At 42.2% G+C, this 12,456-nt stretch overlaps 3 protein-coding genes across 13 annotated transcripts in view; 2 read left to right on the top strand and 1 right to left on the bottom strand.

Moving 5' to 3' along the window:
- Window positions 1-12,456, top strand: part of LOC144024572 (synaptotagmin-2-like) — a 400,108-nt gene that overhangs the window by 155,295 nt on the left and 232,357 nt on the right. The window lies entirely within an intron of this gene.
- Window positions 1-12,456, bottom strand: part of LOC144023446 (metabotropic glutamate receptor 4-like) — a 151,907-nt gene that overhangs the window by 22,369 nt on the left and 117,082 nt on the right. Inside the window, exon 7 of the mRNA XM_077528915.1 lies at window positions 8,093-8,293. Within this exon, the coding sequence (XP_077385041.1) occupies window positions 8,093-8,293 (201 nt within the window). The remainder of the gene's footprint in view (window positions 1-8,092; window positions 8,294-12,456) is intronic.
- Window positions 1-12,456, top strand: part of LOC144023447 (uncharacterized) — a 250,689-nt gene that overhangs the window by 124,206 nt on the left and 114,027 nt on the right. The gene's annotated exons all lie outside the window — the stretch shown is intronic.

Genomic DNA, 12,456 nt, shown 5'->3' with positions numbered 1-12,456 from the left:
GGGCTTGTTTTGGCAGATTACCAGGCTTTTGTAAAAGTAGGAAGACCTGAAATTGGCACAGAATTGCTGCTCACCCCAAACTGGATGGCTTCCTGTTCAATATCAAGCAGGGATGTACGGCCACGGCAGGCAGGAGAGGCAGAGCCTCCCTCTTCCCACATTAGATGGTACTGACATGATCTCCAACTTTTTGTCGTCCATCTTTCTAAGATACCTTCTTCCAATTGGGGCTCACTTGGCAATACTGCTTAGCTCATTTGCTCCCAATAACGTATAAATATGTTTTTTTTAATGTTCTAAGTGTCCCAAAGACGTATTTATGTTTTTTTGTTTTTTTGTTTTTTATGCTAGAGCATACAGAAGGCTTTGATGCAGCCTCTCAACTGCAAAGAACGGTTGCAGAAATGGTAGTTATTACACAAACGGCCAGCAGGTGGCAGCAGAGCAAAGGAGATCAACCAGGGCCATGTAGAAAAAAAGCTCAATTACTTATAATTTTAAATAGATTTGTGAAAACTGATGACACTTAGCTCTCTTCTAATGCTTATTGCTGCAAAACGGAAACAGATAGAAAAATACTTTTTTTTTTCCTGATGAAAGAAGAGACTTTAATCTTTTTTTCCCAATTGGTACCTAACAAGGCAAGAACTACATTCAGACTTCGACATTAAACTGGACACTCCCCCTTACACGCTGTATGCCTTCTGCATCTGTTAACTCAGATGACAGTAAATTTGCAAGTCTACTAACAATGAACAATTAAACCACTTTGGGACATAACTAGTTCTCATAGGAGTGTAAATCTACTTTTCAATCAATAAATGCTTAATGAACTCAATCAACAGTGCATCAAATTCGACAAAGATATCCTCTTCCCTCTTACGTTAAAAATTGTCCATGATTTATGTGTGCCAGCAATATCCCGGCATCCCTTTCACTCCGCCACTCGATGACCACTTCACAATCAGGCGTGAATAAACATGTATTTGTCAATTCAGATTTAGCTGGCCACCCACAGAGACTCACCGGGGAGCAATTTTGGCTCTAGCTGCGAACTGAAGCAAGCCAGCATGATCTCCGCAGGATGCTTGCACGTCAGCAGTGCTGACAGGAACAATGGGACTCGAAACAAAACGTGTTTATGCGCCGCTGACATTCACCACCAAAGCCAATGGCTTACACGATTCCAAATGGATACAACGCGCCAGTCACACGTCGGTGGTTACATCAGATTCGGCTATATTGGGTTGGAGTCAGTTCATCGATGATGACATTGATATTGAGATCAGTATGTCTTGTGAATGTGATACAAATATAAGTTCTCATGAGCAACCAGTTCTTCTCCGTGGCTAATTGGATGTAACATTTTGGCAAGAAAGATGAGCTTCACTTCACCCCGCTGCCTTTGTTCCTCACCACCAGTCCCGTGGTCCCGCTCGTATGAATATTTTAAGACCAGCGGCGATCGGAACAATCAAAGCTATGGAGGCTAACACCAATGCTCATCCACAACCAGCTAATTTTTGTCCTCTTTGACCCATGCATACGTATGTCCTCCACACTGTGCCACCTTGTTGACTGGCCAATTGGAAGGCAAGGTGTCAAAAAGTTATGATTAGCAGACTTTAAGCTTTACATATCAATGCTAAGTAGCTAAGTCAACGAATTGGTTCAACCCATACTCCCTTTCTCCGTCACAGTTTACCATACTCCTTTTGACACAATTTTTCCGCAGGACTGAGGCGAACTACCTCCAAAATGGATTTAGAGGTCGTTGGATCTAAAACACTTTGTCACATTAGCGTTTTCCTCATCTTACTTCTGATACCATTTGTAACAGAAGTCTGAAGAGCAGTGCCCTCCGCATTGAAACACATTTTGGTTGTGTTTAAAAAACAAACTGTAAACTGACTACAACGCCACATTGCCACATTGCCACGTTGCCATGGTGACTCGACGAATTGGGGCTCCATTGATGCGGTCTTTTAACTCTGGTAGTAAGTCCAGGTGTGACTACTCCGCATTGATATAACTCACTGGAATCAGCTGGACTGGAACCAAAAACGGAGAGTTTCCTATCTGAGGGTATGTGAGCTCGTTGTTCAGCGTTAATCTCACAGTTTGTTGAACCTGCTTTGTGAAAAACACCCCAGAGGAAAGACTAAAGGAAGGAAGGAAGGAAGGAAGGATAGATGAAGCAGAGTGAGGTACACAAATGCCAAACTCCACTGATTCAGCAAGCAGTGGGAGAAGAAAATTCTGTTTGAGTTTCTGGAGATGCTGGTGTGGTGGATCTGGCATGCATGAGAACGCAGCAGAACAGGGAACAGCAGGGCCACACAGCTCCCCACCGGCCCACAGCCCCCCCAACACCGCCACCACCCTCACTGTAGTTTGAAAACATGTACAGTGACTGTGACACCAAATAGACAAACTTTTTCTTTTTTTTTTTTTGGCATGACATGAACAGAACTGTAGTGATGCTGTGACACAGATGGCATCATGTGCTGGCACAGCACATCACACCTCTCCAGTGGTGAACTAAATTGAGAAGAAAAAAAAACAAACGGGGATTCAAGTGATTGGGTAATGAAATGAAATGGCCGAGGGGGGAACGTGACCTGTGGTTTCTGACGTTCTCCCCGTGCCAGTGGTAGGTCTTCTTCATTAGGGCGGAGATTTCAGGCCGGCCTGGCCAATGTTTGAGTTGCAGATAAGAAATGAGGCCTGTCATGTGGCACAAACTGCTTGTCTAAACAGTCTGCTGGCATAATGAGCTCCACAGAGGCCTCCCTCTCCTCCTCCTTTGCCACCGCTACATTGAGCTGCACTGTAATGTGACAACGTGTGCCCTGAGGTTGCAAGCGCGTGCGAACTGACGGCCACTCGCTTGTTCCGGGCCACTGGGGTTAATTAACTGCTTGTAATCATATGCAACATTTAATGATCATGGTAGGCGGTACACACCTTAAGAATTAGTGCTCATTAATCCAACATGTGCCATGTGCCCCCAACATGGATGCACACACCTTGGCGAATGGAGGCACGGTTCCCTGCAACACTGGTCATTAACTCTCAATGACCGCTGCATGGGAAAGTCATGCAGAATTTACCTCGGGTACACTTCACTCTTAGAAGTGTGTCTTGCACCTCAATGGCGCCATCGTCGCTTTACGTCTGCAACTGATTCGGTTGCAATCATAGGCTCAATAGTGCATCAAATGTGAATTATAATGGGGAAAAAAAGGTTTAAAAAACGAGGGAAAAAAGTGTTACCGGATTTTCCGCACTATAAGGCGCACCGCATTATAAGGCGCACCTTCAATGAATGACATATTTTACAACTTTTTCCATATATAAGGCGCTACTGTAGAGGCTGGGGTTACGTTATGCATCCATTAGATGGTGCTGCGCTAAAGGGAATGTCAACAAAACAGTCAGATAGGTCAGTCAAACTTTATTAATAGATTACAAACCAGCTTTCTGACGACTCTATTCACTCCCAAAATGAATAAACAGCTGTTTTATTATTTTCTCTGAGGTAAAGTGTTAGCATTAGCTAGCGATCCAAGATGGCGGGATCTTCTGCGCATGCGCGTCACCGATCGTGCAGGGTCACCGATAGCGTCTTGACAGCGAGACTAGTTGCGGCTCAATATTGATCCATATATAAGGCGCACTGGATTATAAGGCGCATGGTCAGCTTTTGAAAAAATTGAAGGCTTTTAGGTGCGCCTTATAGTGCGGAAAATACGGTAATTCAAGCGTCAGTGAAGTGGGCATCCGTTAGTGTTTCCATTATACTAAGGAAGTCTTTATTGACCAGGTTATTGATGATGATATCGTTGGCATAAAACCCACTTTCGACAGTGCTTCATCCGCCAATTTTTCAAGGTTTCCTGTTATTCGTTAATTGTATAAAAAACAAAAACAAAAAAACGGGTATCCGTCATTGACGGCTTGACGGACATTCCGTTTGTCCGGAATGCCCACCTCTCCATTTTGCCATTCATATTGCAACATCGCCTGAGTATGTCAACAACATTGCTCTATTTTTCTGTGACATAAAGTGCACTTTGCATGTGAACAAAAGGCCAAATGGATTTATAAAATTAGCAGCAGGAATAGGGTGAGTTTCTTAATGTTTACGTCAAGATGTTCGCGAGCTTTAAGCCTGCGCAAGGACAAAAAAAGAGGAGAGGCAAAATAAAAAATTGTGACGAGATTGCGGGAGACAGGAAAGACTGATGAGAAGCTGCTTTTCAGCTCTTGACCAATTGAAGTGAGAAGTCTAAGGAGAGTTGCAGTGGATGTGTTTGAGTATTTGCGCTTTGTTGGCTGCTGCTGCTGAATGGGCTGAATCTGAACTGTGAAATTGATTTGCGATAAAGAAAAGGGGGCTCTGACTCTAGATTTGTCAGGGTGGAAAATGTGATCAGAGAGAACGTAAAAGAATCACACAGATATTAGCAGACTATGAGAACTATCTGGAGATTATGTTCCAGCTTTTCAAAAAGGTTATCTGTCATCGGCTAGCTTAGCGTGCACCCTCCAGACAGTGTGCTGAGATAGAGCAGATAAATGGGTTTTTTTGCGGCAGCGGCTCCCTGCGAGCGTCTGCTTTGAGGCGGGCTCGCTCTTTAAGGAGCTTTTTGAAATTTCATCCGCATCGCATGAGAAACCCAAGCCCATACTTTGTAGGCGTTGTCATTATTTTTAGCGGCTACCCACCAAAACTGCTGACAAACACACCCGCGTGTAACAATAGATTCTTGCTGGCTCTGTCCCAACAATGAATCATCATTACAAGAAAAGTGACCCACTTCAACAAGGATTACCTCTAACCCAAGATAGCTCCAACTCGACTAACTCTAACTCTACTAATCCTTACACGGCAGTAATTCCCAAACCAACCCTCACTTTACTAACCCTAATCAACTACTACCCTTAAATGGACCAATTACCCAGCCCTGCTTGGCCATCCTGGGAATGTGATTCCCCACATATGTGGTCCCTTCTTAAGGTTTCTTCTGTTATTTTTTTTGTTTTGATTTTGTTTTTGTTTTTGTTTTTCCAAATATGGGGGTTTTGAGTTTTGCCTTGCCCTCTTGCCGTTAATATTTCTCAATTGTGGGCCAGTGAAACCCTTTGAGACTTTTGTGATGAACGCATTTACTCCCAATAACGTATAAATACGTTTTTGTTTTTTGTTGTTTTTTTTTTTTTATGCTAGAGCATACATTAGGCTTTGATGGAGCCTCTCAACTGCAAAGAACGGTTGCAGAAATGGTAGTTATTACACAAACGGCCAGCAGGTGGCAGCAGAGCAAAGGAGATCAAACAGGGCCATCTAGAAAAAAAGCTGAATTACTGACAATTATGAATAGATTTGTGAAAACTGATGAAACTTAGCTCTCTTCTAATGATAATTGCTGCAAAACGGAAACAGATAGAAACATACTTTTTTTTTCCTGATGAAAGAAGAGACTTTAATCTTTCTTTTGGTAGGTTCCATGCTTTTATAGCAATTGAACACAATATTCTGTGGGCCTTGCAAAATCAGTCAAAATCCAGTAAAACAGCCGGGAGCGAACGGGACTGCTTCTGTGAAAATGGCTGGGAGTGAATGAGTTAAGGTTTATATAAATTAATATGACTCAATACAAAAATACATATAAATAAATCTAAGTAAATTCCTTATGTTTCTTCTTAAATACACATTTTCCACACGTTTCATATATCATCATCACACTATGCTTTAAATTCAGTCTGCATAGAATTCACAGCCCCAGCAAATGCAGTTGTAGCTCTTGTTTTATACATCTGGACAGTTTCAATATCTTGCTGTGGGCTGATGCAATTATATGGAGTTTGCTGCAGTGTAACCTGGAGGCAACCTGTCTGGTCAGATGAAACCTCCATGTACACTGTTGAAATAAATCCATTTAAGGTTTGATAGATCAATAAAGTTGTGTCGTATCTTGCCTCTTCTTAAAAGGGCTTTGTGCTTTCTTACTGTACGTCCGTGTAAGAACTTCATGTGAGGCTGTGTTTATGAACACACACGCCATTACTTAAAAGTATCTTTCCACTTTCCTAAGATCAAATAACGTTTGAGGCACATTTTCCTGATAATATGATCAAACTTTGGAGTTGAGAGGTTCCGCGCTGTACGTTTTGAAAAATATCAGTGTGGACATGGTGTTTTTATAGATAACGGCACAATTTAGTCTTTAGGGTATCTTCCTGTTTGGTGACGGCTAACTTTTTCTCACTACTCTGCCTGGCTTCTCTAATCAGGAGCACCCCCCCTTCCCACCACACACACACACACATACACACCACCCCCCAAAAAAGCTCAAACCTCTAAAGTGGCCGAATGAAAGTCAACAGTCCCTTGAGGCAAGTGTCTCCGCTCGGCAGATGTCTGGGGATTCAGGTTAGCGAGATGAAAGGCCATGAGACACCTTTAATGGTCACTATGACATACTAATTCTCCAAGTGGTGTTACTGAAAACTAACGTGTGCACAGATTCAATGCTGTTGCTGAAAAAGGAACACTTAGCCAACAATTTAAACGGCGCGGATCATCGATCCTCCACATTATAAACACAGAACTAGAATTGGTATTCATCAAAGGTACGGTTGGATACACATTTCGACCATAACCCTATAAAATAGCCTAATCCTGACCCTATTCATTTACACCCTAATTCTAACCAAACTTTAACTCGATTGACCCTCCTTAAAGTAACCCCTAAAACTACTAATCCTAAACCGAAAAGACAACTCCTATCCCAAGTCACCCTAACTCTGACTAGTCATAAGCGACATCTCTCTTTTGTCCATCCATCCATCCATCCATCCATCCATCCATCCATCCATCCATCCATCCATCCATCCATCCATCCATCCATCCATCCATTTTCTTGACCGCTCAATCCTCACAAGGGTTGCTGGAGCCTATCTCAGCTGGCTCTGAGCAGCTCCAACTCCACCCAGGAAGGCCGGAGCCTGGACTCGAACCCGAGTCATTTGAACTGGGAGGCGGACGTGCTCTCTTTTGTACAAATATTTACAATTTATAGTACTCAGTATTGGTCTCAAATGATTTTACATGTCCCCACTGTAGTGTAAACAAGGTTTGTTGCCCTGTCAGAGCCAAGAATATGTAACTTATATTAACATGTATGTCAAATAAAAACTTCCCAGTGAGAGGTTCTTCTTCTTTCCTTGAATAGTTTTTAAACTCTCTCTTTTACACTTATGGATTAAACATTTAATTGACATTCTGCCAAAGCGACAAGTAGATATTAATTAGAATTGAAAGAAAAAGATAGCTCACACAGCGCACGACTTCAAATGAATAATTTATCTACACAAATGCTGTACAACCCACCCACACACACACACACACACACACGCACACACACACACACACACACACACACTTGAGTTTGCGTGAAAAAAAATAATGAAAATTGTCTTAAATTACTTCCCCACATTTTTTAATAACATGAAATGTGGATACGTGGGGATTTTTTTTGTGTGTGAATAATTGAAAAATTAATATGCAAGTCACGGATGTGAACTTGACTGATAGCTGGCAGGAGGAAATGCAAAATAAATAAATAAATAAAATAACCTATTCAATAGAGGATGATGTCATCAATGCATTTGAAATCATTGTGGCAAAGCATGTGATTGAATTGGAAGTCTATGGGCAAAATATGTGACTCATTCTTGCTTTAGCATGGAACAAATCCTATAAATGTGATGATGATCTTTTAGGGGCGGGGCCTATATTTATTTAGATGACATCAGGTAAGAACTGAGGAAAATCAGGTGGCACAAAGAAATCCCCAGGATATAACATTGCAGATTGACCACCCCATAAACTGGAAAGCAAATACTGTAGACGTCTGGTGTGGATAATTGTCTAAATATGCCCTACGATTGGCTGGCAAAGTCAGCTGAGAGAGGCTGACGATGGATGGATGGATGAATGGATGGATGGATGGACAGACAGATGCACTTGATTTTCAAAATTGGCTTGGGAAAATGTGGTTGCATAAGTGGGGTGCCAACTCACCTTTAAAGTTGAGGCGGCGTATGTGCTTGAGCAGGTGCGTGCCATTGATGGGGTCCATCTTGGCGCAGAGGCCCACCCTGCCCGGGCACAGCTCCTGGTGCATGTTGTGCAGCGCGTGCGCCATGGAGTAGACGGCGTCAATCACAAACTGCACCTTGCCTTCCTGCTCATAGTTGGAGTCCTTCCCGATCCGCTCTTGATCTGTAAGATAACGTGAAATGAGCGTGATTGGGGAAGTTAACTCATTCACTCGCCGCCATTTTCACAGAAGCAGTCCCGTTCGCTCCCGGCTGTTTTACTGGATTTTGACTGATTTTGCAAGGCCCGCAGAATATTGTGTTCTATTGTTCTCAAAGCATGGGACCTATCAAAAGAAAGATTAAAGTCTATTCTTTCATCGGGAAAAAGAAGAGAGGTATTTTTCATCGGTTTTCACAAATCTATTCAAAATTTTAAGTAATTGAGCTTTTTTTCTAGATGGCCCTGGTTGATCTCCTTTGCTCTGCTGCCACCTGCTGGTCGTTTGTGTAATAACTACCATTTCTGCAACCGTTCTTTGCAGTTGAGAGGCTGCATCAAAGCCTTATGTATGCTCTAGCTTAAAAAAACAAAAAAATGTATAAATATGTCTTTGGGACATTTAGAACATTAAAAAAACGTATTTACACGTTATTGGGAGCAAATGAGTTAATAAGCAAACTTACATGATTTCATGTTGTGAAAAGATCTTGACATGTTCTCTTCATCCCCATTAGTCTGAACACAGTATTCTGATTAATTTTGGGTTAGTGTAATTTTAATTAAGCAGCAAAATCCACCCGTTTTTAAACATTTCATGGGGTGGCCATTTTGCCACTGAAAATGACATCACAGTGCCAAGTCAAGGTTTTTATACTATGTTGCATTTTTCTGGCTGTTTTATGACCAGGAACTATAAATTAGGAATTACAGTAGAAAAACCTCTCCGAGGTAAAGTATTAGTATTAGCTAGCGATCTAAGATGGCGGGATCTTCTGCGCATGCGCGTCACCGATCGTGCAGGGTCACCGATAGCGTCTTGACAGCGAGACCAGTTGCGGCTAAATATTGATCCATATATAAGGCGCACTGGATTATAAGGCGCATGGTCAGCTTTTGAAAAAATTGAAGGCTTTTAGGTGCGCCTTATAGTGCGGAAAATACGGTAATTTGTGCTGGTCTGATACTGTACATCTACTAAGCACTGTACAGTATGCATTCACAGTTTCCCAGAAATCGGTTCGATAGTTTTATTCCTCAATTTACTAACAAAGCAGAGACAGAAACATCATTTCCTTGGCAGAGGTAAACACACGTGTTTCTACCTGAGCCAATAGTTGAAGTCAATATCTCGAGCCGATACGCAACCACTTCATTTGTCGCCGTGTCACTTTGTGGAGCGGAGCGGTTTGGACAGCGCAATTCGGCGCCAACCTGCTCAGAATGATGGCAGTACCTGCATCGCTCCTCTGTGGCCTCTCTTATTGTCACCGCACAGAATAAGCCTTGCCTGTCGCAATTAGCTGGAAGCTAAATATGTGCAGCGCTGCTGATGAGAGAATCAATTCCAATATGTGGAGTGTAGGTTGGAGGTTGCTTTCCTTTTTTTCCGGTCCTGCGGGAAATCTTATCAGTGTAAGGGGGAAAATCTCCTCCTTGTTTCCACTGAAGGATTTACATGGATTTGCCTGCAAAGTCTCCATGTTCATTTGCAATTATCTTTTACCTACAGTGCATACTTGTCATTTTTCATTAACTTCAATTTCTACAGTTCTAATGGATGGCATAAGCCATAGCTGGGGTTGGAATTCACTTACAGAAACCCAAGCCAGAGAAATTATGCACGCAGCAAATGTGGACATACATTTGCTCAGATAATCCACTCAGTGTAATAACTTGCGATAGGAGTTCATTAATCCCGACCCAGGCTGTTGCAAAGCTTTTTTTTTTCTTTTTCTTTTTTTCAATGATTAATTGCTTAGAGGTGCAAACGGTGAGCTCCAAGAAGCAGATGCAACATGACAATCCCGACGTATTCGCCCCCGCAGCGAGCCGTTTGACAAAAGACACGTGGATTAAGCAGCGAATAATTAGCGGCGATGAGCTAATCGTCGAAGCTGCAGCTACTAATACGACACTTTGGAATGGAATTGCCAGGTGGACGACTTGCTCTCTTTTCAATTATTTCCAAAGAGAAAACGCTATGGAACAAACTGCTGCACAGTTTTTTTTTTTTTTTTGTTTAAACGTGTGAGCGCTCTGACTTCTTTGAGTTGAAGATATTTTCTCAACAAAAAAAAAAATGCACTGGCGTCATCGGTGTTGCTCTCGATCAGGTGACTAATCAGATCTGTTGTTGCCTGGAGACCAAGATGCTGGAAGGAAGGTTTCTGTCTTTTTTTGCACAAGTGTTAATGACCTAAGCAGCATGATGGAAAAGTGGTTGGCACGTTTTATTCACAGTTCTAAAATTTGGGCTACTTCGGCTTGTGTTGTATTGAAGGATTTGTTTTCCATTATGTTTCTTTAATTATTATTGTTAACGGCCGATGAATTGGTAATTGGCATTTTCTTTCTGCTAAAAATCTGCATCGGTCTAAAAAAAAAAAAAAAAAAAAAAATCCAAATTGGTCGTGCCCTAATATGAATAAATGTACTGTGATAGGGGTTATGTTCAGCCAGCTTCCGCATTCTGAAAACCAAGACGAAGCATTTCCATGCGGGTCTCCAATTTCTTTATTTTACACAAGATGTCTTCAAGAGCGAACAAAGATGACCATGTCTGATGTCTGATCACATTTGTAGGGTAACATTTAAAAACTCCTGCCACAAAAATGGTTTCCGATTTTTTGGTCACATGACTTTCCCCATAACAAGAAAATTAGAATGCATGCAGTACAAGTTCATGTTTGGGGGCTTGGCCTAAAATTATAAGGATTGTTGATTTGGTTTGAAGTTGAATATGTGTGTCGTAATGAATGAATGAATGAATGAATGAATTAGTTAATACATGAATCTTGTTTGTTCAGCTAGGGTTATCATACTGGGTCAAATGTTCAGTGTTTGGAAATAAACAATGAAATATTTCACCTAAACAGCACATTGCTCTGGTAATGTTTCCAATCACGGCTGATCAGTGTAATTATTGCCTTTCATATTCAGACGCATGGCACAAAGGTTAAGTGGTTTTATTATTGTGTGTTTGTGCACATCGAAAGTCACATGTCTGAGCTTTCGCTTGCGTACATGAATAAAATAACACAATCTTTCTTTTAGCCTTTGATATGTTGATTCTAAAATATTCACTTTGTCGCAATTATATGACAAATGAGTCATTTAATATGCTAAATGTGTCTTGCGATGAGGTTATGGCCTCATGGCTGTGCTCATTCCGGCGTTTTCTAACATCAGCTTGTTTATCATTCAACCGGCGTCTCCATTTTCAATCCCCACTTCAATTCAAAAGGTGCTAGACCCTCCAAATCAGCGCCCGTCGCCCCATCTCGGCCGCATCTCATCTCCTCGCCATTCTAACGACCATCCCGTGTGATTTTCAAACCACCATCAGGCGGGGACGGCTGCAGTAATTAAAGGGCCACGGGGGCTTCGATTGGACACAGTTTGGCTGACGCGATGATGAAGAAGAAGCCTCGGCGATTCTGCGAGCGAGCGTGGGCGGGAGAGCAACGGCGCTCCGTCGGGGCCGTCGACGGGCCACCCACGCTTAACTTTCCATCGACGTTTCAGGACACTTTGCTCCTCGACGTCGTCGTCGCCGTCTCGTGTAGGCTCTCTAGTCTGGAGCGCTTTCATGACGGGATCATTCTTTCAGACGCTGCGTTTGAAGGCCAGCGACGCAGATTGCGACGTCTCATTCAAAGGCAGCCTTTCCTGTTTTTTTTTGTTTTGTTTTTTAAGATGCAACTTTCAGATTCTTTGCACACTGACTCAGTCGTAACATAAAAGCAGGCAATATAATGAGAGGAAAGAAGTGATGATAATGAATGGAGACAGAAAGGTTGCTGGTCGGCCAACTTGCTAAACTAGTGAAAGGCTAAAGAGGTGTGCACACATAGTGATAATTGGGATGAATTTGAGTATTGTTTGCCCCTTTTGATCAAAAGTCAGTTAGTCGGATTACCGGATGTCTGTAACAGACTATCATCAGCAATTATCCTTTCGTGTGATGTGAAATGATGTGCTGTGAAACACGCATACCAATGATCGGGCTGATTTGAAGAATTAATTTCTTTTTGATCAAAGTCAGGAGAGGCCCAAATGTCAAAGATTGTCTTAAGTAATTACCCTCTGGTGCGTTACACCTTGATCTGCTCAGAAAACAGGTG

This window comes from Festucalex cinctus, chromosome 8 (genome assembly GCF_051991245.1).
Source record: "Festucalex cinctus isolate MCC-2025b chromosome 8, RoL_Fcin_1.0, whole genome shotgun sequence".
Lineage (NCBI taxonomy): Eukaryota > Metazoa > Chordata > Actinopteri > Syngnathiformes > Syngnathidae > Festucalex > Festucalex cinctus.
The sequence above is the reverse complement of the archived record's forward strand: the minus strand, read 5'-3'. Positions and strand labels throughout refer to the sequence as shown.